We start from the raw sequence: 27,574 nt of genomic DNA, 5'->3' as shown, positions 1-27,574 counted from the left end.
AAGGACTCCAGGATAGGAGTAATGTGATCATTTGCACTAGACCTGGTCAGTTTCCCTCCGTGCAGGTGCATCTTTTCCTGTCAGTCATAAAACACCTCTAATTTGGGAGCCATAGCCAGGAATATATGTGCTTTAAACTGGTAAGAAAGGTTGCAAACGAGAGATGGTCATCTGCCTATGTCGTAGTTAGTAGGTGTGAGCGTCTCGTCCAGCTGTGTCTTTGCAAGAAGTGGTTCGGAGTATCGGCTCTGACAACATGGATGTGTACACTGAAAGAAAGCACCGAACTGTCAAATAGTACTGTCGTGTACATGTGACAGTCTTATTGTTAGTAGTACATCCGTATAAAATGTGTATCCAAGGGTGAATAAGTTCACACTGCCCTCTTATTTTTGTGTGAATGTTAATTTCAGGCTTAAGAACAAAAGGTGCTAGGAGATATTCAAGTACACAGTTCAGCTTACCACTGGGAAAGAGTGCAGGTAGGAACAAAATCACACTTAAGTTAATCAAAATGTCTAAGATTTATTTTAGAATTCAGATATATTTTCTTTTTCCAACGAGAATGAGACCTATTTTAGTAAATCACACCAACTTTTGGCACCGCTTAGGTCACAGAACATTGTAAACAAAAATGCACTCTTATCATTTGTCTATTTTTAACAGGCAGGAATCACGAGATACAGAAGTCTCTACACAGACTGGCTTGCACATTCCACACATTCACATATGGCCAGTACATATTCTTAAAATAAAAACCAGACATTAACCACCTCTGTTCAGAAACTCAGAGTGTTCCTGCACTCTTCACCCGAGCAGGAACAATTAAGACATTGAATCAACATTAAAACAATAAAAGGAAACCACTTTAAACATTAAAATAGGTTTGATTAAAGGAGTTAATATATTTGTGCGTGTACATGACTGACAAGTGATTAGTGTGTGAAGGATGCAAAATGTTCATTATTTTTCTTACGTTTAATGTGATAACTGCTGTATGACACGATTACAAAATATTTATTAGCTTCATCTTCCATTGATCGTGGGTTTAAAGCCCAAGTGGGACATTGCAAATTACTTTAGTAAAATGCCCAGCTTTATAAACAGGACTCCAAATCATTAGTGGAGATTCATTTTGAACTGTGTTCTTGGCTTCAATAAAGAATTTGTTGGTAAACAGAGGCATAAATAAAACAAAAATATGAACTAAGGGGCAACACATTTTATAAATGTGCATGGTGGAGCTGGACTGTAAAAGGAATATTAGAGCTCTAGAGCCTGGGCAGCTTTGTAGTGTAATAAAAGCCTTACGGAGAAATTCAGTGATATTAGCTATTGAGTTCCTTCTTAGAATTTCTTTCCAATTCCGAAGAAGCCAGCGTTTTGTAAATGTGTAAACACTCCCGGCTAGATTCTTTACCAACACCTTTCCAACACTGCATGTCTTGTGCCTTTTGGCAACACATTTTTTTTTTTAATGCCACCCACCTCTGTGAGCGTCCCCCAAGTCCTGTCAATTCAAGTCTGCACTGGAGGAGGTTCAGTAATGCCTACTTGAATTGTGCCATTTAAACCATCAGGCGTATTTTAAAAGACCCATCAGTACATTTAGGTTGGCATCCACCTAACCTCCTTCTGCCGCATATCAGTTGGTAGATCGTGTTTCAGAAGTGCAGAACATCTTCCCGTCACAATACAGCATGCCAGCTGCCTTCTGCCCACAGTCTCCTGAAAAGGGGGTACTGTGCCAGTACTGATGGAGTATACAGTATATTGCTTCTATTGCTCTCTGTAACATTGTTTTGAAAGAAACAATGCTGAAATGGCTAAAAAAATTCCCTTGGTAAGAGGGCAATGCCCCCAAATAAACGGGTTTTCCGTACAATTAAAAACAACAAACCCTCCTTGTCCAGCCGACAATGGATTTTGAGTTTGCCGCAGCCCTTTTCGGGGCTGCTTTTGAAATCAGTGTTTATGCGGGTGTCGTTGGGAGAAACATGTTTTCTGTGATGTGATGATTGCTTCGGGAAGGGGGGGGGAGGGGGCCTCGTGGCGATATGTCCGAGTGCTCTCTTCCCTCGGGACGTGGACCCTGTGCGTCGCTCCGCCGAGATGCCCGGCGCCTACTTGTACTCCGCCAGGATGTCGCTGAAGATGTTGAGGAAGAGGTGCGCGTGGTACTCCTTGAAGACCAGGGCCGGGCGGAAACGGATGGACCTTTCTCCACAGCCTCCCAGCACCACCCCTGGGTGGGACACAATTTTGTGCAGCGCAAGATTAGGGAGGTCCAGATTTCAGAGCTTTGCATGCCTGAGTAATGTCCTTTCTCTGTACGTATTATCATGATCAACAATATTAGATGTGCTGAACCCCCTGACTCTCCAACACCACAAAAGGAATCACAGAAACAGCTTCTCGTGATAAAGGGCTCACTATTTATAACTGAGGCTAATCTGGAAAATGACAACACCTGAAAGCTCTTGACCTTCAGGAAATAATAATTCCCTGCTTTTATACAGCATTTGTCAAATGGAAGTATCCCAGTGCTTCATATACAGTTAAGGACTGAACCTGGGTGATGCACAGCAGGTATTCTGTGCTCGTAGCCCTACTACACAGCTGTCAGGTAGAGAGGGGAGAAATTGCTGGGAACATTATGTAGACTTAATTTCAGTTTGGGGCTTAAGGCAGGATACCAGGGTTAACACCTCTACTTTCAGAAACAATGCCATGGGATCTTAAATAATGGTGAGGTGATCAGGACCACAGATTAATGTCTCATTCGAAGTACACCCTCCTATAGTACCACGTCACCAGTCCCAAGACTGGGGCAGTGGTTTAGAAATTTGGATCCGGATAGAAGAGTGCCTCCTACTGGTCCAAGAGTACCACTCACTGCAGCAAGCTGGTTTTCCTAAGAGGTTTCAATCCCTCAGATCAGACCTGGCCTTACCTGGGTTCTGAGATCTGATGAGACTGGGAAACAAGATCAAGCTGTCAAGTGTTAAAGGTGCCTTCAGCCAGTGGCTACATACCATCATAACCCAAGACCAATTAATGGTTCAGTAACGTGGACCAGAGTGAAAAAGACCAGCCCCAGATCCCCAGTCCTAAACCTTTAATCTCCCCCTCAGTTTGCTCTTACCCTTGTTTCGGGCTTTTGTGATGAGGCTGTTCCTCAAGTCTTCATCTCGCACATCAATCGCACAGAACGTCCCCCTGCCCCTCGCAGCACTCAGGATGTGGGGGTAGCGAGCCTGCAGGGAGACACCGCAGGTGAAATTCAATCTGGGTCCTCAGATTACATACAGGCCTGGGTGCTTTAATGTCTCTCTGCTTGAATGTAATAAAAACCTTAACCATGTAGCCATTAGCCATCATGTGCCCTAATGCTGAACTACAAGATGCAGCCTGACATCAGTGCTATCAGAGTCATCTTAATCATTGCTACTGCTAGTTAATCCCAGAGCTCGGCTGAGCCGGCAGTACATGTACAGTACCTGTAACTCATACAAGCCATCCAGCAGGGCCTTCCCAGACCGGGACACCTCCTGAAGCAGCCTCTCCGCCTTTATGACATTCAGGACTGCGCTCAGGAAGAGGTTTTTGGAAGGATCTCCCATCCACGTGTTGAAGATCCTGTAGGGCTGGGTAAATCAAACACAAGACCGGGTTTTGCCACAGTGTAAGTGATCTATACAACCGCAACAACACCCGAAAGTGACGCACTTCTAGTTTAATATTATCAGCCGTTCCTTTCTAAGAGCATATGAAATGTGAGTTATGAAGTGGAAAACACAGGAACCATGCCGAGACACCAGTTAACCAAACCAGTGTGTCTCTGGAAGGAGGGAAGAAACTGAAACACCCTGGCATATCAACACATGACCAAGAGGAGAACATGCAAACTCCACACAGGAGGTGCATGAGAGTCCGGGACCCAGTCCTGCGACACCACCCTGAAACCCAATCGTAAGCGCCCCCAACAAAAACAGAAGCTTAAAAAAAAAAAGAGGTGAAAACAGCCGGCTGCAGGTCTCGGAGAAGCAGGGAGCTATACCATGTCGGGGGTCATCTCCTCCTTGTAGTAGTAGCCGCCGGTGAGCATCTTCTTGCTGAAGGAGACGATGTCCGCGGGGTCCTCCATGCCCCAGTGCTCGTGTGCCCAGAACTTGCCCGTGCCGCCGCAGCCCGTTTGCACCTCGTCCACGTGGAAGGCACAGCCGTGCTGGGGGGGGGGGGGGGGGGAGAGAGAGGCAGGACAGGCGTGGGGTCACGGTCAGCTACCCCCCACCCAGCGGAGAGAGAGCGTGGTAACAAGGGCGACCAGCAGGCCTGCTTCTTCAGCACCGGCAAACTGCCGTCTAATCCCCTCACTCTCAAGTGGGCGGCTAGCTCACAATGTAAAATGAAGACTGAGCCGGCCCTGCTGTCGATCGACCCACTGACACCAGACACCAGACATTCACTCGAGACATACTCCTCTCCAAACACTTAACGCTTGACTTCACACAACCTGTCACAAAACGTGGTCCCCGGAGTGCGTCTCTGATCGTCGCGTAATCACACCTCTCCCAGACAATACTCTCTATTTCACGGGCGGATTTGCTCAAAAGTAGCCAATTCTGAATTCACAGAGAAATCATTTCTGTTTTTGTATCTGGAGAGGAGGCTATTCTCCCTGAGGCTCTCGCGTCTGCAGCCCCATGCTTGTGAAAGGGGCGCTGGAGATTAGGGGGGCCTGTACCTTCCTGGCGATCTCTCTCAGCTTCCTGAAGAAGTCGTCGGACGCGTGGTTGTCCCCCCCCTCCGACTGGATGGGCTCAATCACGATCCCTGCCACAGTCTTGCCCTTCTTCCTGTACTTCACGATGAGGTCCTCCACCTGCAAAACAGCCCGGCGTCACCCCGAGAATCTGTCCCACAGCCCCCCACTGTCACCCCGAGAGTCTGTCTCACAGCCTCCCACCAATGGCCCCCCCGAGAGTCTGTCCCACAGCCCCCCACTGTCACCCCGAGAGTCTGACTCACAGCCCCCCACCAACGGCCCCCCCGAGAGTCTGTCTCCTGCCCCCCGCTGTATATATATATGTGGACGTATTCATACAAGACGGCAGAATCTGAACCAAATATCTGCAGGCTGGTTAAACAGGAAACAGGCGGTCAGTGGGAGGGCGGTGTGAGCTCAGGTCTCACCTCTTCGAGGCAGCGAGCCTCTTCCTGGGCGTTCTCCCTCACAAACTCCTCCAGGGGGTACCTCAGCCTGGGGAAGGGGGCGATGGGCCAGTCAAAAGAGGGCACGTCCAGCTTGTGGACGACCTTGGAGTGTGTTGTCGCTAGGCAACCTGCACGCGAGAATCGAGCATCAGCCAGCAAGACCCACACATGGAATGTAAACCCTGACTTCCTGAGGATTTAATATCTCCTGCGACACACAAGTAAACCCTGCTGTTAAAGTCATATCTGAAGTCTGTTCCATTTCGGTTTTCACTTTTGTTGTTTGTTAAGTCTTTCCCTTATGAGAATGGCTAAGAATGCAGCTCTTACTAAAAAACCTCAACCAAAAAAATCCCGCTTCTTTGGTGCAGTAATTGTAAGCGCAGGAGCACTGTCCTCCATATCAAGTACGGTTTGTTCTTACAGAAAGTGAGCTTGGCGTTTCGCCCTACCTAGAGTTCGCCCGTGGAAGCCGCCCATGAAAGACAAGATGCTGTAATCTGGGCAGCCTGGGGCCTGAGAGGAAAGACACGTCATTTATTTCTCCAGCAGATGGCAATGTGGAGTCCCCCAGATTTGCAGACACTAATGAAAGCAGAACAGGCCGCATACCTGGTTGACCATACACGTCTCCATCTCCTCTTTCGTGGGCTTGATGTCTCCTCTCTCCTTGTTCTAGACACACAAAAACATGGAGGGGCTTTATGAGCTCAATGGCAAAGAGTGAGCAACAACGCTGACAGGTATTTCATTATACTAATTTATTACGCAGGTGCATTTATCCAAAGAAACACACACTTGTAGCTACCAATGCAGCTGGGCGTTTTACTGAAGAGCCTTGCTCAAGGGGACAGCAGCAGCCCCTCACCCAGAATCCGACTCTCTGGGGTCATTAAAAATCCCAGGGCGTTTCTTGAAAAGAGTAGGGGTAGCCCCCTGGCCAAATTTCCCATCGGCCCCATCTATGAACTGGCTTCATCACTCTGCACTCCTCCCCACTGATAGCTGGTGTGTGGGAAGCGTTCTGGCACACAATGGCTGCAGTCGCATCATCCAGGTGGGGGCTACACACTGGTGGTGGTGGAGGGGAGTCCCCATTACCTATAAAGCGCTTTGAGTGGAGTGTCCAGAGAAGCGCTATATAAGCGTAAGCAATTATTATTATTACCCCTGTGCTGGGCTTTGCCCACTACGCCTGTACTCACTCTGTACCAGATGAAGGCAGTCTTGTAGGCGTTCTCATTGGAACAGGACCCACAGGCCATTGTCTGCACCTTCCTCAGGCCCTTGGGGGCCACCTGTGGGCGAGCAGAGACCATATCAGCACCTGCTCGCTTCGGATTCAGCGGTAATTTCACACACGTACACACACAGCCTTTACTTCACATACTCCAGGACTTCCGACTGTATGGTCTAGTCAACAGAAGATACTGACAGTACAGCATTTACTTTAAATGAATGGCATGATAGTTTTCACACATTTCATTCAGTTGGAGAAAAGCGATAAAGACCTTTAAAGATATCTCTGAACTAAAGCACAGCTACAGTTTTACCACATTATGACACGCTGAAGTGCAAATTGGGCTCTGGTGGTATCAATCAATAAAATGCATTTCTAGGTAGCTTGTCGAGTGATTTTAGGCTGCTTGATCTGGCAGGATTGCTGTGCAACTGTCTCCTTGCCTGGTCAGTTTGCAGAGCAACTGCAGGGTCTAAACAGCAAACGGTGTCTGCACTCCCCTTGCTTCGGGTCTACACACCAAGTGTTCTGGTGCACTATGGCTGCCGTCGCATCATCCAGGTGGGGCTGCACACTGGTGGTGGAGGGGATCTACCCACCAAGCACAGATGTAGTAAAAGCACAGAAATACCATTTTTCTTGCACTTGCTTGTTGTAAATGGATCCAAGATTTATTGCTGAGCCGTGTTCTTAAATCAGCTGTGAACCATAGCTAAACAAGTATCAATATAACGCTTACCCTGAATGGAATGATGCAGAACAGAATAAAAAGCCCTTATTTTTGATTGAGGCTGCAGCGCACAGCTGAGAGGGAAGGTTGCAATTATCACAGCTCTGACCGGGAGTCCAAACTGTAGGCGGACTGACCCACCCTCACAACTCCTGTTCAGTCTGTTGTGTTTCACACACTCAGAGCCCCACTTCTGTAGCCCATCCCCTGCCTGTCTCTGCAAGCAGTGTGCCCAAGCTGATGAGAATATACGACTATATAGGACTGCAGGAGTCCTGAGCCTGTTTCTCTGGTGCTGGGATGTCCTGCAGAATTTACCGACAAAAGTGTTTCCATTAGCTTTTCTGGGAAGTTCTCAGGAGGCAGGATCCCCAGGGCTGGTCTATTCACAAATGCACTCTGCAGGAGAACAAGACAGGGAGCAGAAATCAGGAGTAAAGCTCCAAAGAGGAGTCAGTGAGAAAAACCATTCCATTCCACAGGTTTACACGTTTAGCATTATTAGTAGTAGTATTTCCACCACAGTAAAGGAAAAATATCTGAAGTGCAAATCACAGCAGAATGAGGACAATAAATGAAACATCAGGATTCAGGATTGCATTTATCTTTTAAAATAATTTAAGTATTTTAAAGTCTAACCACAAACACTCAGAACACAGTCAGATAATTTAATCTGTCAAAATAATACCATTTGAAAAGCATCAACGGTCTTTTCACAGATGCACACCGTTTCAAAAAAGTCAATGTTATTTTGCTGCTTTCAGGAGCAAAGCCTCAGTTTCCAACACCCCCCTCCTCAGCGAGGTTACTGCAGGATGTGATTTTTTCCCCCTCTTCTGGCTTCTCCTCTTTCTGTGCTCTGAGACGTGCTGTGACCATTGAGATTAGATGGAACAGATGAAAAAATAACACGACAACACGAATACTGAACATTTTTTATAACTCTTAAGATATGCAAAGATTTTTTTTTTTGGTCTATCGTCAAACCACACTTACCAGATTGTCGGGATTCTGCATGACTTTGATGAGTGCTGGGTGGCTGTATCCTAAGAAACAAAAAAATATAATTCAATCAGAAAGACACATACAGCAGAGGTCAGACTCATGCTTACAGAACATTTTGATCTTTCAAAATTGCTTATCAGTACACTCACATCCTCCTGGCACAGATAACAGTATTTCATCAATGGTATTACATTCATTAAATCTACTTGTCCCTACCGTGGGTGTATATACTGCAAGACAGTTTGTACAGTTTGTACTTTATGAGATGGAAACAGACACAAGAAATGCCACAGATCTTTAACAGAACCCTCATCTTTTGTTGCTATTTATTGCATTACAGAAATTAATCCTTGATTACTCAGTTACCTGTATGTAGGTGACAGTGTATATATTGCTGAAGAGAACTTGAAGAGAAGGACTGTGATATTATCATGGCATGGTAATGACTCCAAATAAATGAAGGAGAGAAGTGAAGAAGACACCTGAAGAAGGCTCAACAGCCGAAATGCTGTCTCTTTCGTTTCCTTTCAGCATGGAATAAACCTTTACCTGTTCCTGTGCAGCCTCTGCATGCTGATGTAGCTGCCTACCCAAGCTATGTCAATGCCTGGTCCAGCCTCATAAAGAAAAGGAAGGACACGACTGCGAGGACTGGCTGGCTCTTGATCGAGCCGATTGGGGTTTCAGGACAATGCGGTTTGGGTGAGAAAAACTGAAACTGAAAGAAACATCAACCGCAGCTGTACGCAGCAGCTCTTTCAGGTTCCAGAGCCGAATCGTCACCGTCAGGAAATGCAGGGGCCTGAAGTGGTGGAATTGCTTGCCTGCATCATTTGCATCAAAAATGAGGCTGCTGGCTGCACACAGGGCATCCTGTATCGGGGATCCCAGCTACACGCCACAAATTGAAAAGCTTCCCTCATACAAGCAGCTGCAGACGTTCTAGACACTGCCACTCAGTATGGGGAGTACAATTTAGAAAGCTGCTCTGCTCCGGCCAGGACCACTGAACTGTAATGGGACAGCATGAGCACCACGTCATGTCATCAAATGTGAATGGAATGTTTTCCACCTTGAAACAGAACCAAATTTTAAGAGTGTATAATACTTCATAACAATAATAATATCTCTTAATATGTTTACGTTTCAATCAACCAAAAGAAAACAAATAGTAGTGAGAAAAATATGAAGGCAGGTTCCTCCATTGATAAATCAGTTTCAGACGCAGCATCCATTAATGAGATTTGTTTAACCAGAAACACTAATGGATACTTATTAAGTGTAGTGTAGCTGTATTTTACAGTCCGGGTCAGATTACACAACTTTATCAGACATACACGAATCTTTGAGGTTGCAGAAGAGGATCCAAAAAATTACTAATATTCCACTAACGGTACCAAGCCGTCCAGAAGCCTCCTCCTGAATACCGCATCTTAATTCTTAGTATCGGTCCATTTTACATGCACTGGTACAGCCAACAAGGAGTTTGGACCTCTTTTTCCCCAGCAGGTTTTCAACATTGCGAGTTTTGGCTTTTTTTCTGTTAGAAATAAAAAAATAAATACATTTAAGAAGCCAGCAGAAAAATGTCTTGTTACAAGACCAGCCCATGTGACAATCGGAGGACACCACTCCGAAGTCTCTTCTAGTCTACATCTTATCTCCACAGAACAGACCTTCGTTAGTACATTGTCACAGATGATGAATGTCTTTGGAGCTCAAGCAAAACGCCCTCGGTATAAACAGGCAATGATGGATTCCTGTGGATATTCAGAACTGAAAAGACACTGGCCTCATTTTCACCCCAGAACAATAGGGGAAACTAGAAATGATAGAGCAAACTGCACTTGAGAATCAAATTCAATGAAGTCGGAGGACATATTGCACAGTTGTGCATCTGGCTTCAGTAATCATGGCAGTCCTGCACAGAGCAAAAAAAAACTCTTGCCAGCAGTGAGAGAATCAAAGAGACTCCCAGTTCCTCCAGAACAATCCAGCCCATTCGCAACGCCAGGAGTTTTGTGAAACACGTCTGTTTAGCGCTGCACTAACAAGAGCCACTGTCGAGGAGCTACAACCTGTTGTTGTCCAGGCAAAATCAGTTCTGGCGAGGTCAGCGCCTTGTGCCTACAGGGCAGAACCAAAATAACACAACTTGGGCGCCACTTGTACTGTGTTGAGTTTGTACGTTCTCCCCTTGTTCACGTGGGTTTCCTCCAGGCGCTCCAATGTCCTCCCTCAGGCCAAAGACACACCGGTAGGTTAAGTGGCTTTCGAGAAAATTGGCCCTTGTGTGAGTGTGTGTAGGCTTGTGTTGTGTGTGCCCTCAGATGGGCTGGCGTCCCATCCAGGGAGAGTCCCAGCTTGCGCCCGTTCCTTGCTGGGACGGGCTCCAGTTTCCCAGCAAACCTGATTGGGATAAACAGTTAGAAAATGGATGGCATGCATACTTTACTGGGTGCGGTGCTCTAGGTCTATCTATGCTGTCGTATCCAGATCACTTCTCACTCTGAGCTCCCAGGTGCTATGCCTCATGAAATTGCCGGTGAAGAAGCCATCTTCAGTGATGTTAGATGAGGTGCTTTTAACTATGTGGCCCCTCCCCTCATTCCTCCCTAGGGAGCAACAGCAAAAGCAACAAACTCTCGCCCTCTGCTGGAGTGAGGCTCACACTGGTCAAAGGCCTCCAGTCAGTGTATGAGTGCCAGTACAGAGGGCTGCTTGTGGTGGGCTTACCAGAGTTACAATATATTGTAAAATGTGAATGTACTGCTGCCGATGCATTTCTTTCATGTTTTCCACATTATTTGCAAAGATTTTATGGCCTCGTATCCAAAGTTATGGATGACTGAAAGCAACAGAAGTGACATATATGATTAATATCGATTTCGGTGATGTTCGCGTAGTTATTCATTTTCTCCAATGCTCCTGTTAGTCCCTCACAATAAATAACTCAGAGATTGGCAGAGTTTTACTGTAAAATATATGTTTTTGGGGGGAGGGGGAGGAAAAACCAGGCATGCTGCATTTTCATCCCTCAGGTAACAAAGTGCTTCAATTCCAAAACAGAAATGCCTTATATGGGGTAAAACAAATTGCTCGTTTAAAGTCATCAGAAAGAAATTTTATTTCAAACCATTTTGTTTTTAATGCAGCTCTTTTATCAACCCCCGTGCAGGGAGAATGTGTTTTTGTTCAAACTATAAGAGGGCCTCTGTCTGTGGATCACTTGTAAAACTCCATGACACAAATACAGGAATGCAAATGCAGAGCTTACTCCATTGCAGCTTGTTCCATATCAGGGTTTACTAAATACGACTGTTCATTTATTGTGAATATATATCATGCACACAGACCCCTAGACTGTGCTCACATACAGAAACCCACTGCAGCTGCCGAACTCAGGAACAGCAAAAAAAAGCACGAACACAAGACCTGTTTCCACCCCTGCAGCATTGGAACCAATTCTCCAGAGAGAACTGAGCTTGACTCAGTGAACACCTGAGGTGTGCATTAGAGAAGGTGCAAGGTTTCTCAGACTCTACTGACCCTCTGCTGCCACTCTGAAACAAAGCCTATCACCGGGACACAAGTCTACACAAGCCTGTGCTGTCTTTTTGTTATTAAAATTTCTGTTCGGCACAAAGGCTGTATGCAAAAATCATCACCAAGGCTGAAAGAAAACGAGCTGGAGCCTTGCCTACCTCCCCGACTCCGACACCATTAACAGCCTGGTTTCCAACCAGGATTCAAGGGGCTGAGGTTTCTAAAGGAGTTAAGGAAATATCTTAATGTCTTAGTGTTAGCAAGAACCAGAGATCCTGCAGTTACTGTATGCTTGTCTAAACAGCAGTTGTAGGTGTGTCCTTGAGTAACACAAATGGAGGTCAGTCAAATTCAGCACAAATCTTTGCCTGGAGCTTCAGAAACCCGCTGCTACTAAGATTTCTGTGCAGAAGGGAGCATGACTCTGGTGGGAACTGAGGCACGCAGATGAGCAGGAAAATGTCTTGGAGGCCACTGTGTTTAAAAGTGCTGGTCTCCCGCGACAGTCAGGGTCTGATTTCCGACCGTCTCTGCTGTCAACACCTCGTAGTTCTTACCGATAGGGATGGAGGAGATCTGGGTGTACACGTCCAGCATGCGATTCCCATCTACGTCCACCAGGTAGTTACCCCGACTCTCTTCGTAGTTGCAGAAGAAATTCACTGCGCCAGCTTCCTGGAACGACAGGGTTGCAGATGAAGGTTATGAGGCATCACGCTCGGCATGTGTGGACTCTGCCTCTCCTGTCGAGTAAAAAACGCTTTGTATAACCACATCAACAGCATACATTTGTATGATGAGTGAATTTTAATGAGAAGAACTGCTAACTCAACCTTGAACGTTTTTTTGTTCACATATTCACAAGAGCATTACATCATACTGCAATTACACTAAATTATCAGGCTCCTGCAGATGAAGAAAGTGTCTAGTTTAATCTCATGTTTTATGCTGTTAAGAGGATCATCTCCCTTACACTGAACTAGAAAAGTCAGATTCTTCACATACACATAGGAAAATGGCTAACATTTTCCAAATTTATTTTTTATCAGCTTGGAAGGTCTACAAAACCATGGCCTTACTGCAAAACTGGCCCTCTCGGGGTTTTGTCTTGTCACCACTAACACAGAACCATTATAAAATTCATTAACATCAGCATCTTCCCTCTCCCAGGAGCAAAGTCATCCATCAGTGCTGTCGTCTCTAATAAACTGTGCATTAATAAACTGTTTCCCTGCCAGAATGCTCAGCTGAGCACATAGCTTTAAGCAACAGGAAAACAACTAAACTCAATAGCTGTTAATGAGTTCTGTGTCTTTATTTTTATTACTTAGTCTTTTGTTTTTCTGATTGAATGCCCAAAGGAAAGAATGCAAGAATTTGACATGCCGGCTGTAGCCTCAGAGACGTTCCTTAAATTAGACAGGCATGTCTGTTTGAAACGTTTGTAAGAAAGGTCACAAATGAGGCCACTTGGCCCACCAAAAATCTGGTTTCATCTGATGTTGAGATGAATAGTTCCGATATTAAGAAAAGATGCCGAAAATGTGGGCAGTGTTCGGATTTTATTTGCTCCACATCATGACACAATTGTCTTCAGTTGGTTTCTGATTAATTCAGAGATGCGTCAAAAGAATGGGCTCTTTTTTATGTAATCACGTTACATCAATGAAACATGCAAGGGGTTATTGAAATGTGAATGAGCAGATTATATAAAACACAGGGGAAAAGGACAGAGATTGGCCTCATTTGACCAGCATTCGATGCCAGCAGTCCGTGCACTCTTTGGGTGGCTGGAACTAACCTGGATTTCACCCAGCTGCTTCATCAGGTCCTGTGGAGGATACAGAGAGACAGAGATGCAGTCAATCTGCATGCCTACATTCCCACTCAAGCTGAGTAACTCCTTTTCTGGTCAACTTCACCGTTTCGCACGCACTGCAATCATTTTCAGACACTCATTAGTATTTCAGTTTTTCTCTGAAGCAAGTTTTGAGCGCACGCTCAGAATGATTCAGCCAGCCAGCAGCCAACCGCTGAACTCCAGGAAACCCCAACCTGAATGCGAAAGCACTCTTCCAAAATTAATTCTTCCATTTCGGCTCAGAATTTATTTTTTGGTCCTTAATATATTTTTAAAAATATTTGGTCTGACCAGCTCCTACCTGAAAATACATTTTTCGCAGACAGAAAAGTTGAATGGGCTGCTCTGCATTTAGCACTCCCACACTATCTGAAGCCTTGATTGCAACCTTTAAGGGCCCTAACTTTCAGAAAACTCACAATTTGATGAGAGGGCAAATATATTGCATTTGTTAATCTAATTTAGTTCTTACTTAATAAGCATTTTTAGAAATACTCTGTGTCTTTTACATAGGAGAGTTTACAAAGAAGAGGAGAGACTTTGCTTTTTGGCAAAGTGACTCCATGTTTTTCAAATCCGGCCTTATCTATTTAGGTGAGAAGCGTACAGCTCAGACAGCAGTGGTAAATGCTGGGAGATGCTGGGCTCTTACTTTGGATCTGGGCCCTGGGACTGTGGTCTTCATCAAGGGGCCATCGTACTCAAACTCAACAGAGCTCTTCGTTGCAGCCTTGCTCACACATCTGTACCCTGCGAGAGAACGACATGACAGTCAAGACCAGTAAAACCACTGTTCTTCCGACAGCTGCTGACAAGAGACAGGAGTGGGCATGTTTGCTCAGACATGGCATCTTAGCATCAGTGCTAAACTCTGTGCTCAACTTTAAGACTGGGGCTCTGAGGCTATAACGTGCTTAAAAGAAGAAATTCTCTCAGAAACGGTCTCAGAATAATTCAGGGTACACTACAGACCTTCACAGTTCACTGATCCACAGTCAGCTTTTTTAGCCCCTATTCCGTGACCTGCGGGCAACATCCTTGCTCTGAGTGATCGAGGTTGGGCTGCAGAAGCAACATTCTTTGCTCACTGGTGCTTCCCAGGTGCTCACAGAAAGGAGCAGAGCCTGTTTTTTTAAACGAGCACTTTCCATGCAGAGACTCTGCATCAGCTGGCCACAAAACTCAAGAGAAGGAATGTTAGCCTGAGCAAATGCTGCACATTTTTACAAGTGCAAAAAACAGCGCCAGGGTTTAAAGTGCAAAAGCACAGGCTGTAGGTGCTGCAGCTTTGCCAGAGTGCCTCTGGAGACAGCAAGGACAAGCCTGTGCTGACTGACGCTGTGCTGTGAAAGGTTAAAATAAGAATTGTTTGCCGGTGTGCTGGAAAGCTAACGAAAGGACTTTGGTTGCTGCAGACGCCTACATAGACTTGTTTCTATTCAATAGTCTATTCAACTATTGTTTTGAACACAAAGTGAAGAGCTACTTGAGCTCGAAAGTTCTGTGGCCCTAGATGATCCCACAATTATTGTCATTTTCACTTGTCGAATTTTTTTTTAAACACCAGCTTGCTACATTTCTTCTATGTACACAAAAAAATATATTTCATATTATTGATTATGTCAACAATCCATAACAGAAGAAAATCCAAATAAAAAAACACATTGTTTTGCCTACGTAAGGAACCAGTCCCCATAACTTTTCTCTGCACATAGTGGAAGCTCCGTTTGATGGGGATTTCAAGAACGGAATCCCCTTGAACTATAAATGCCTGCTGTAGAGTAGATCCTCTGCATGATCATTCAAGAATTCAGATAATTAAAATCTTACAAATCACATACATACTGGCAGCACTGAGCCTGAGATTCACACCATGCCAAGACAGACAATAGATGAAGTCCCCATGCTAAACGTTCGGTCCGGCCCGAATATGTTCTGGCACTTTTTATCTCCAACCAAAAGACACAGAGTAGCCAGTTGCTATTAAACATTCTGCCAATCACAAGTAAAAAATGCTTCGCAAAGAAATGCCCTATTCTTTGAATCTCCAGTTGGCAAGAGTTTCATAACTAGGTCCCACTTCAGGGCCTTCTCTAGCCACTGGTGCTAGATGATTCTTTTAAAAAGCATTGAGGAATATCTTTTTTTTTTTTTACACTGAGATTATTCTCAATGCCATGTATCATCTGCGCACCTGAAGCAAGTACAATCACTTTGCAGAAAATAACCACTCATTACATCTATCAGCAACAATTAGCAGCAGTAAAATGGTCTCCCTACTGCAGGTGACTAGCCTCTCAAAGGAGTTGTATGATATACAACACTGCGCCACATAATGTCTTTCTGCATTCTCAACCTAGTTAAAATCTAGCATTTGAAGTCTCGGAGGCTGCAAATCACTGATCTAGACTACAGTGTCTAGATATTTTCCATTTTTGATCAAATATAAGTACTAAAAGGTGTGCACCAACACAAAGGGTGAGTCGATGTCATGAACTTTCTTCTTTTTATTTAAACTCTTTCTTCCTTCCTGGAGGAGCTGCAAGAGAACTGCAGAGCTTCTCTGAATTGCTCTACACAAGAAAGACAGGCATGTAGACCCACTGAGCACCACAGCAAACATGATCAGTCCTCGTGGGCATTCTCCAGTTACAGCAGATGTTACATAAACTGAGAACACTAAAAACTAGATAGATCCAGAAATTACAGCTGCAGAAACCTTTGAGCTTTGACCTGCAGCAGATTATGAAACCTTCAGTCACAAGCACTACTTGTACACTACTACTGGGACTAGTTTCCACCTTTGCCTTATAGCTCTACAGAAGCAAATGAGTATTATCAACATTTCAGGAAGTGAGTCCATGTACTGTACAATAGCTAAACCACATCACCTTAAAATTCATACAGCAGGCAATCAGGAATTTTAGAATGGTTAACTACTTTATGCATGACAATCGCTTTTTTGTTGTGCAAGAAGAACATTAGCCTGCAATCAAACGTTTCGATGTCAATATATTTTTATTTCTCCCAGTAAATCGAGGCCATGAATTAGGCAGGTAGTCAAATCTTTCGGCAAGGTTGCAGTTAGGTCAGGGGTGTATCAAAGTCACAGTGTGCAACAACTTGCTACATCTCCAGAAAGCTTTTCTTAGTGCTACATATTTTCTTTGTGGAACACACTCTTATTCAAAACCATTTCTGAAGCAACAGTTCTACACAGACATATTCACAGTCACAGTATTACATGAAAACAGCACTTGTACACTGCCTACTAAAAACAGCTTCAATTTCTGCACACTTTTCAAAGTGCATGGCTGACTCTAAAAATTAAAATACATATCCATGCCTTTTTTACATTTTGAAATACGTCACTGAAAACATTCGCTACTTTATATCCATGAATGAGCCAAGGTATGCAGGCATTAAACTTACTTTAACTCATCAAACATATTTATAAAGGAGTGCGCTGCAACTGCGACTTTAAACCACAGAGCCCAGAGGGTTGAAATACGATGTTTTACTGCAGTATTTTAAAATGACACAAAACAAGCAGCATTTTACATCAACAGTAGGTGACAAACATGAGGAGGAGGGAGGTGCCGTCCTCTGTCAGAAGAGGAAATCCTGTGGTCTACAGGAAAGCCCACTGACTGCTGTGGACCCAAGGAGGAGAGACTTGTCTTTTGTGTTTCGGGGAAGATCGGGGCTCTACTTACGGGGCGCTGAGAGCCGGAGGTTGTGCTGGAGAGAGACGGCCACTTGGCGGCTGAGCAGGCTGGAAGCCATGTTTGTGTGTGGAGAGAGATGGAGACAGGCTCAGCCCTCGGCACCAGACTTCACTTTACCTGTAAGAGACAGACAGGAGGAAGAGTCAGTCTGGGGGCGTGCCTACACCTGCAGCTGCAGCAGAAGAGCAAGTTCAAGGTCCTGGAAACAGAGGATCCTATCTTCAGGCAATAACACAGACAGTGTACAACACAGTGTATCCTAAAATGGATGTACTGTTCTGGAGTTCCTGTGGTATGTTAACCCTATTACAGAAAGTTACTCAGGGAGAGGCAATCAGGTTCTGATATAGTATATATTAATAAGTAAAGATTTTTAGAAACCCTGGTTGCACATTCAGACTGTATCATATACATATGTTTTTTAAATGAACAAAACATGAAAATTGCACACACAAAAAAACCAATGTGCATTAGGTGCTACCATTTCACTGCGATCACAATGGAAGAAATTTAAGTCTGTATGCAAAAAAATGCTATTATATGTTATCATTGGAGGATTATGCGTAAACTAACTGCAAGGAAGCTCCACAGGGTAGCCAGGTGTGTGCGTGAGGCATGCGTCTGGACAGCACTACACAGTGGAAGCAGGCGTCCTACGTGTGAGCTTCACGGGAGGATCGCGATGCAAATCATAAACGCACGGGTAGGCGCCGGGCACCCTGGACAACCGCCAGCCGACAGGAGCAGAGCCGCGCGAGAAGAAAATAAACAGATGCAGGATTGCATTTTAGCCAAGACTTGGTTTTCAAAACAAAAGAATGCTGCTGAAGTTAAGTTAAGTTAACAGCGATGCGCCCCTTTCTGCTTGGTTGCAGCCTGGCCTGTGAGTGTGAGTGTGCACGGAGCCAGTTCAGCACCACAGAAAGCTCTCACCCCAGGCTTTGGGGCCAGTGTGCATTCCTTAGTTTGGGGTGCCCTGCTCTAGTCCGGGAGGCCACAGTCCAATACAAATGATGGGTCTCAGCATCACCTCAAGAGCTGGTAATAGCTCTTAGGCTGCCGCCAGTGAACTACTAATTAGTTCCATGGGATCACTAAAAAGCAGAGATGGAACAAAAATCTGCAGACTGAGTGGCTCTCTAGGGTTGGAGTTTGGCACCCCTGTGCAAAAGGACCCCACACTGCAGACTCTCGTGTTTAGCCACCAGGCAAGCAAAGTGTAGGAGGAATTTGCATGGTCCTTAATAGAAACGCCAAACTTCAGTGATTCACCAAGAGTTAACAAGAACAAGCATGTGTTTGTTGCTTACTGGGGAGTAGCTGTCAGCATTAGTTGTTTTTTTTTGTTCTCAGTATTCCTAACTGCTCCTCTCACAATAACCTTTACAGGTCAGAATGGTTCTATACAGCATATAAAATACTGTGCTTCAGATTCCCAGTGCTAGCACCTCTATAACCCTTTCCCATCTCTCCATTAATAGCATTCCCTACCAGCAATCTGTCACACGCACAGCAAACTCCAGTCCCAATGTTCATCACTATTAAAAAAAGATTCTTAAACATTAATTTTTATATATTTCTTCCACTTACATATAAAATCCATACAGTTATATCTTGCAAAAACTGTTCAGATTTAAACAGTTTTATTTTCATGTCCAACACATATACTAGGGGAACGGATGGATGACAGTTCACTCTAAAGGGATTCACAGCTGGTTCACAAAAACCGAGAAACATTCCCAGTTGATATAACCTAAAAAACGCAGGTAATCTGCAATTTGCAGGCTTTGCCGAAAATGTGGTTGCTGCGATACCAGTTACCCGTTGAGCAATGAGCATGTTCTGAAATTAAATCTACGATGATCATGACAACACAGCCCAAGCAAAACATTTAGAGGTTTTCCCAAAGCGTTTCAACTCGGTTAGCTAGATGCAGATGTCTGAAGGCATCAGTCTTTGAGCCTGAACACACAGCTCGCCAACAGACAACCAGAGTGCATCGCTATCCATGTGTAGTAATGTCAGTGCTACATCCCTTCTGCTCTGGATTCTGGCTTGGTTACATAATCAAAGCGTCAGGCACAAGAACACTCTCCACAGTGTCTAGGAGACAGGCTGATGCACATGTAGCCTTACTGGATAAAACTGGTTCTCACAAAAACATGACTGCGCCGAGCATGCCTCAGAAAGCAAGTCTTCTGTCTTTGAGACTCCAGCAGATCCAGCAAATACTGGAAATTCAATCCCAATGGAGAAAAGGTACACTAGCCGACACCTTACACATACATATTTATCAAACATATACATACATATTAAAGAATAATAAATCTGTGCTGTATATAGTCTGATTTACTGTTCACTAACATATGGCTTTTTATCTCAAACAAATATGTTATGCAGAAAACAACAAAAAAATTACAATGTCATTGTGGTGACTTTTTACAAATGTAGCTCTTCCCCCCCCCCCCCCAATGATAATACCCCTCATAAGAACTATTTAATGGTGAGGAATCACACTTCAAGAGAGACGGTAAAGAACAAGAGGCAGTATAAAACAGAATCCCTCATGAGACAGGACAGACTTTGTTTAGTTATTCACTCAATACCTCAACATCACTGGTCCTTTATTACAAATGGCTATGCCGTTCTTGAGGAATCTAACATGACCAAGAATAAGGACAAATGCAGTGCGAAAACTCATCTGCACAGCCCATTAAAATGCTAATTGCTTTGCACTTCACGGTTTTACTGTTAAGGTCTTCTATCCCAACACTGGTGCTGCTGGAGAAAACAGGAGGAGTGAACGAAGAAACGGAGAAGGATAAATCTTAATTCTGATAAGAGGCTGCAACTGACAATCTTCAAGAGCTCTCCTTCATTATTTTCACGTATCTGTGAAGTACTTCATTGATTAAGGACATCTTAATAGGACCACAGGGTGCTATAGTTCCTATTTATCAGATGTGTTCACTGGAGCTTGTTATTGTGACCGGATTTAATGCTTCAATGTATCAATTGACATGCAATATTTTTATATAGGTTTTCCAAATAATTTTGCCTAGGTCATACCCTGTACCCTTTCTACCTGTGAGCTGAAATAACTGATAAAGTCAAAGGAGCTCAAAGCTTTCAGGGATGAGCATGAAGGAGCTGGCCTAGGAACTGCAGAACTGTGACAGGTTGAGAGACGAGTCAAACTGGTGTCATCTGATTGCTCTCCTGACATACCACTCATATCTCCGCTACTGAAAGCACGCAGCACGAACCTTTCTGGTCAAGGTGAGATACGGCGCACGCTATACACTTCAGCATCACACGCACTAGTTTGCTCGTTTATTTACTTGTTTTTGACATTCAGCAGTTTCCCCCCCCCCCCCCGAGGGTTAACTCACTTTCAGAACAGCGCACTCACCACACAAAAGCGGATGCTTCTAATCCGTTGCCCGGGAAACGGGAGAGAGGCAGCGAGCACAAGAGCTCACAGAAGGAGCCCTGATGCAGGAGACAGAGGCAGCAATTCAATAACCGCACCAACAGGAAAGTACACGCCATTATACAGTTGCCAAGGTAACCACTTGACAAAAAACAGAAAAAACTAAACTATAATTACGTAGACTAACCCACGGCACTATGCTTTATAATCTCATTAGAGCAGATGTATTTACCCTTTTGCAGGCCTAGCCCACAGAGCACCTTACTAGTGGTGGCAACAGTGGTTCTAATTTTGTGAAGGATTTTGTCACGGTAGACTTAGGCAATTTACAGCACAATCCTGGTAAAATGTGAAAAATCAAAACATGGGCACAACAAGGAAAAAAATGTAACAAATTAAGCCGAACATATTAGAATACAGTGTTACTTTAATCACTCCGTCAAAGTATCCTATTTTTCTAAACTAAACATATCCTAAACAAAACATATTAAAATTTCCTATCAGCCGATTATTTTTAGTAAAATGGCTTTACAAACTGGTGCAGTTTTGGTCAGTTATTCAAAACGAAAATGTCATTTATCTACGGTGTTTGTGAAAGATCAGTGTCTGTGCTTTGGACTGGCACTGCTCAGGTCTGTGTGGCAACTTCTGCCAGAGCTAGAAAAAACTGCTGTCGGACTCTTGCTGAACTGCATTAAATTAAAACACACATTTGTATGGGCGAGGCTGTTCAGTGCACTTTTACAGTTTTCAAGATGGGCTGTACTGAATACAGTGTGACAGTTGTGGCCACAGGAATATAATCACATCCTTAGTGCATTAATGGTTGAAGTGAACAGTGGAGGTGTTATCTTGCTTCACAGAAAACCCTGTAAGTAAACTGCCCTGAGAGATAGAAAAAGTTCAATTTTCAATAACTGCTCAGTTCAATACATGGCTCTAGAGAGCCGGAACCTGACTCTACAGATAACCGGCTGAAGGCAAGATGCAGATACAGGACACCAGTTCATCGTAGAGTACACACAGACGTGTACAAATACACACAGACCACAGCAGAGCGCACACATGTATAAACACATGTGCACACAGCAGAGCACACACCGACCACACACACACGTATATATACATACACCGGTATACACACATGTGTACACAGCAGAGCTCACACACATGTATACACGCTTGTGCACACTTTTATTGAAACTGTACTTCTAGGCATAGCACAGCTTGTCGTAGTGTATTTTGTGATACTGGCACAAACAGAGAAAATACCAGAACAGGAAATAAACAGTAACCACACATGTGGGTTGTAGGACAAACCAGAGGACTTGCCAGGATTGTAAAAGGAAACCTCAGTGCATGGAGTCTCTTCAAATTTCTGGAAACGATCGACTGATTGGCTTTCAGGAATGGGGAGAAAGACAATTGATACAAACATCCCAGGAGAGACATTAAGAGTTTAATGCTTAGTAGCAGTCTGGGGTTTTCGGGGTGACCAGAATGTTTAGGCCTCTGAAACGCCTTGTCTGTAAATACTGTACACAGAGGAATTATGATGCCAATGTTAGAAATCAATAAGGAGCGCTCATTTGAAGAGAAGGTACGTTTTACTGACACTTCTTTTATTAGGTGCAGCAGTAACTGCAGCCACAGCACCATGTTGTCACAGAGGGGGCCTTCAAACATTGAGAGATTCTTCACCTTTGTTGTCTGAACAAGACATTTTTAAATCAAGTGTAAAGAAGTGACATTTCCTAAAAACATAATGGAAATTTCCTACAGCCTATAAAGCCTATAAAGGTCAGCACACACGATTACATTATTTGACAGGGTACAGAATGGCAGCTACCCTTGACCCATCTTAGATAAGGCCGGTAATTTCAGCAGGACTGAGGAAACCTTATCTGACCCAATAATTACAGCTCTGGGGGCATTTACTATCAAAGTCACTGTGCAGTATGCTGGTTAATATTATACAGTGCAAAATGATTTACCTGAAGCTAAAAAACTCCCTGTGAACATTACATGTTCAACATTGCACCAACCAGTATGAAAGAAAATCACCTTTTTTTTTTTGGCAGATTCTATTATGGAATCCAGGCCATTCCAAGTCTGTGCTCCAGCTAATCCTTATCTATCATTGTGATCTGTAACACGTGGGTTAATTAAGCGATTAAGGATCTACTCCGCAGTGACTGGAAGACTCAAAGTGCTGTGACAGCACCAACTCCAGTTTTCCCAGGCTGGCACCCTCCTGGTCCCGGAATCACTATGGAGACAAGCAGCCCGGATGACTGTTTGGTCGTTAGCTGGTGTTTCCCAGGAGAGGTTCAGAGTGACTGTGGTGGAGGAAGCTGTGCTTATTCAGCTTAGGGGCCACCAGTCCTGGTCCTGGAGACCAACAAACCTGCTGGTTTTCATTCCAGCCCAGGTTAATTACTTAATAGAGATCACTTTATTAGTCCTATACAATTTCTTGCATTAGGAATTTGTCTTTCGCAAACCCCAGCTTGCTCTCCATGAGACACACAGACAGGGAGAGAAGCTTGGGGTCAGAGCGCAGGGTCAGCCATTGTACAGCGCCCCTGGAGCAGCTGGGGTTAAGGGCCTTGCTCAGGGGCCCAACGGAGTAGGATTCCTCTCGAAGCCTTAATTGAATTTAGCAGGCGGCTTCATTGGAATACATGCCAGTTGTTGGCTGTTTTTTTGCCCGCTCAAAAAGTTTTGGAATTTTTCGATGAGCTCTGAAAAGCAACGATCAGGAGAACAACCTCCGACACGCTCGAGAGCTGAAACAGTTTGAGCGAATCCTATGAGTCAGGCAATGAAGGGTTTAATTTGTGCAGGTGAGAGCCTGGCTGGAACAAGTGGGTGTGGGGATCCCCATAACCAGGACAGGGGTCCCCCGTTTTAGATTGAAGAGCAGATGCCAGATCCTGCACCGGTCAATGAGCGCTCCGTGAAAGTAAAGGAATGAAGTCGATTTCCCAGTGCGAGGGGAGAAATTAACTTGTCACATAACTGAGGCTCTTTTTAATTACTGTATCAGCCCTCAGCAGGTGTCGACCTGCACTCAATATAAAATTGCATATGGGGGATAACACGGATGCTACAATTCTGGTTAGTCCTGACTCGCTTTACACGGGATTTTTACCAATTGCAGGAATGTGCCGCTCTCCGCCTCTGATAAATCATACAGCCTGCACTTCAGAACTCCACTTTCAGTTTTTAGCACATGAAAAGGTGAATGCAGTACAGTACCGTGTTTATCTTCGGCTGATGTTAACAAAGAGATGCTTTAAATGGACACTTCTGAAATCTGCCTCTGCAAAACGTGGTGGTCATTTATCAATTATGGGGGTTTCAAGGTGCGACGGTCTTCCAAGACCAGGTGATCTGTCTCGACCCCCGCAGGGACGCACGTCCCTAGAAGACAGGCTACAGTTTGCGCACCGACTCACATCTTTCATTTTTGGCTGGGAGGCATCTCCGTTCCAGAAACTTAAAATGATTATTTTCGGCAGCTATAAAAAAGGATATACGGAACAGGTTTAAAAACAAACTAGGCTGACAAAATAGGTTCAGGCACAAATTGCGTCTGCATTTAAGCTGGCCCCACTCGCCCTTTTGTCCTGAACTCCTCACGTGTATGAACTGGGAAGGCACATAACGGTAACTATCCGTGCCAAGACCGTCATTGCGTAAAGCAATGATGAGAGTTTATGCAACACCCAGATGCAGCCGGTTCCGACTAGATCTGGACGGATGTTTATGCCGAGACGCTCTAGCAGCCGTGGGCTGGAAGCAGCAGGAGGACGTCACCTCCATTTCACAGATGAGCGATTTACTTGCGATTTCGACATCGACGGCAAAGCGTGCGCTTATCGTGACAGTTTGATCCCAGTTTGTTAAAAACAATTTTAACTGAAGGGGCCCCCTCAGGCCAAAGTGTAAATACAAACACACACACGCACAAAAAAAAAAAATGACAGGCACGAAAACCATCGGCTCGCACGCTCTGCGTGACCGGGCTCGGGCTGGAGCGACCGGCTTCGGAGGCTGACAAAATTAACAATCGTGCACAAACGGGTGCATATCGACAAACTTAAAAATAACAACGAATACGCCTCCACCAGCAAAGCCGATCTGCGGCTGGCGGCACCCGGAGCTCGGCTCTGCAGGAAATGCGGGAGAGACCCACCGTGATGTGATGCTGCCTAGCTAGGTGACAGGGACCGGCAGGGGAGAGCAGGCGGTCGGCGTCCGTGCAGGCTCCGGTTTAGGCAAGAGCTCCGCAGCTGGCTTTAAAACGCGGCGGCCTTCACGGATGGGGGGAGAGGAGAGGAGGGGAGGAGAGACGACGGGACGAGCCTTCAGACTGGCAGCCAATCGGGGACAGCTGCCTCCCCTCCCAGCTCCGCTTGGCGGACGCGTCTGGGAAACGGGTGGCACCACCGCTCCAGCGGCGTGTTGGGGGAGCCAAAGACGGGGTGCGAGGGGGACCGAGGTCCGTTCGCGTACGCCCAAGAGATCACGAAACCACACGATTCCTCCCCTTTTTAAATATTGTAACGCAACGGGGGCTCAGGCGGGCGCCCTTGCCGCATCAGGTCGGCCCCACACCGTCCGGGGCTCGAACCCGGGACTTCCGCGTCTCTCTGCAGCGACCCAGCCCCGTGAGCTAAAGAGAGATCTCTCCACAGCCCAGTAGCTGTAGTCCTGCTATCACAGGGAAGGGCGGTGACGTCACCTGCTCTGGTACGCCGGCTCTTACACAGTACCTGTCGGCCGTAAGCGTTACAATATATTACCTGTGTAACATGCCTTGCTATATTGCCTGACTTATTAAAGTCTTGTTTGACTGAAGGAGTAACAAAGGATACCTTACTGTAAGAAGCAATACTGTACAGTGGGGGTCTTCGGCCGTAGCAGCCCGCTCACTGATATGGTCTCTGCTCGCCCACAGGTGGCCCCCAAGGGCCTGAGGAAGGTGCAGACAATGGCCTGTGGGTCCTGTTCCAATGAGAACGCCTACAAGACTGCCTTCATCTGGTACAGAGTGAGTACAGGCGTAGTGGGCAAAGCCCAGCACAGGGGTAATAATAATAATTGCTTACGCTTATATAGCGCTTCTCTGGACACTCCACTCAAAGGTAATGGGGACTCCCCTCCACCACCACCAGTGTGTAGCCCCCACCTGGATGATGCGACGGCAGCCATAGTGCGCCAGAACGCTCCCCACAAACCAGCTATCAGTGGGGAGGAGAGCAGAGTGATGAAGCCAGTTCATAGATGGGGCCAATGGGAAATCTGGCCAGGACGCAGGGGTTACACCCCTACTCTTTTAAAGAAACACCCTGGAATTTTGAATGACCATATTATACTGTATTATGAGAAGTGCAAATGGCCTTGGGATCTCATTAGGAGCATTTCACACCTGTACTGTAACATAACATGTCAGAAACCAGAGTGAATTCATTTCATAAGTTAGCAAAGTGCAGAAAAAAATCAAGTTTCTTTTACCTTATAATATATAAAATTACAGGACAACCAAGTACCTTTTACCAGAGATTTTGAGCGCTTAGCTCGATAATGCTCTTAATTACACTCAATTTCTTTCAGAACCATAACAGCTGCCATCTCCAGATGTCACGTCTGTGAGGTGACTTGAAATGTAAAACTGCCCTTAAACCAACAGATGTTCATTTGTAAATTTGGCCTTTGCCCCTTGAAATGAAAATGAGTTCTGAATGCCTGTGCACGGCACGCATGTGATACTGATGAGCTCTCCCAGATTTTTGCCAATGGCAGGACTCTGGACAGGTAAAAAATGCTATAGGATTTATTAAAAGTGTCATTTTGGGGCAGTGTTACAGTTTAATAGGCATGGGAATTAAATACTAATTTTCACTTTGACAAAGGTGCAACACTGGATTTACAAATTGACATCTTAAAATTTCAGGGCAGTTTTAAATAAGGTGAACAGGGAGTTGTGCAGACACTCTAGGAACAAAATAACAAGATATTTGGTCCATCCAGCAAAAAAGTTGGCAGAAATTAAAATCAGAACAGGGAGTAACAAGAGCATGGAGTATTCATCATGGATTTCCTGTACAGCTGTTTGTTTTTTCTTTTCCTCATTTAAAGAGTCATTTAAAAGTATGAGCTTCAGCTGGGATGAACAGTTTCTGACGGGAGGAATATTTAGACTGACATTGCGCTTCCTCTGATGGCCACCTTAAGTATTGCAAAATGCCTGGAAGATGCCCAGCGCCTCCACCTAGTGGAAAAAAATGTTTTAGAATATTATTCATTATAACATTGTTTCTGTCCCACAGCATTAACCGGCAAAGGTTTTAAAATACTGTTATCTGTCCTTGACAACTCATTCCTCACAGCAAATATAGTTTGCAGGTACAGCAGGTTTTGCTAATCTGTTTTCACTGAACTACTGAGTGAGCAATTTTTTTTATAAATGCCCCCAGTAGTCAAACTCAAGGTTAATGATTGCATTTTTTAATTCTCTAGGTTTTATCTGTATTCATCAAAACATATATACGTCCACACCTAAAGAGGAAGGCAGCTTTATAAAAATGCAGCTCTGGAAGCCTTACAGTTAAAATAATTTAAATCTAACCAAAGAATATATCACCTAAATATATGTCCAAAAAGACATTTCAAGAAATATACAATATATAGACCAGTACCATTGTCTGTAGCATCATTTATTAGTTAAGTCACTGGAGGGATTTTATTATTCCTAATGTTTGTTAAAATGCATTGCTGCATAAAAATGAGGAACCAGACAGGATAA

General features: G+C 44.7%; 1 protein-coding gene across 1 annotated transcript; it reads right to left on the bottom strand.

Annotated features, from left to right (window-relative positions):
• Nucleotides 1-505: 505 nt before the first annotated feature.
• On the bottom strand, nt 506-25,161 carry abat (4-aminobutyrate aminotransferase). Its single transcript, XM_088936424.1, has 16 exons — nt 24,962-25,161; nt 17,316-17,444; nt 14,252-14,349; nt 13,540-13,569; nt 12,296-12,413; nt 8,184-8,233; nt 7,506-7,586; nt 6,423-6,515; nt 5,830-5,892; nt 5,670-5,733; nt 5,197-5,345; nt 4,748-4,885; nt 4,061-4,228; nt 3,501-3,647; nt 3,146-3,257; nt 506-2,245 (listed from the first exon to the last, which is right to left on the bottom strand). The coding sequence occupies exons 2-16, from the start codon at nt 17,383-17,385 to the stop codon at nt 2,124-2,126; spliced, it is 1,503 nt and encodes a 500-aa protein (XP_088792550.1). The 5' UTR covers nt 17,386-17,444; nt 24,962-25,161; the 3' UTR covers nt 506-2,123.
• Between the last annotated feature and the right edge of the window lie 2,413 nt (nt 25,162-27,574).

The sequence above is a fragment of the Atractosteus spatula genome, chromosome 18 (genome assembly GCF_055471065.1).
Source record: "Atractosteus spatula isolate fAtrSpa1 chromosome 18, fAtrSpa1.hap1, whole genome shotgun sequence".
Taxonomy (NCBI): domain Eukaryota; kingdom Metazoa; phylum Chordata; class Actinopteri; order Semionotiformes; family Lepisosteidae; genus Atractosteus; species Atractosteus spatula.
The sequence above is the reverse complement of the archived record's forward strand: the minus strand, read 5'-3'. Positions and strand labels throughout refer to the sequence as shown.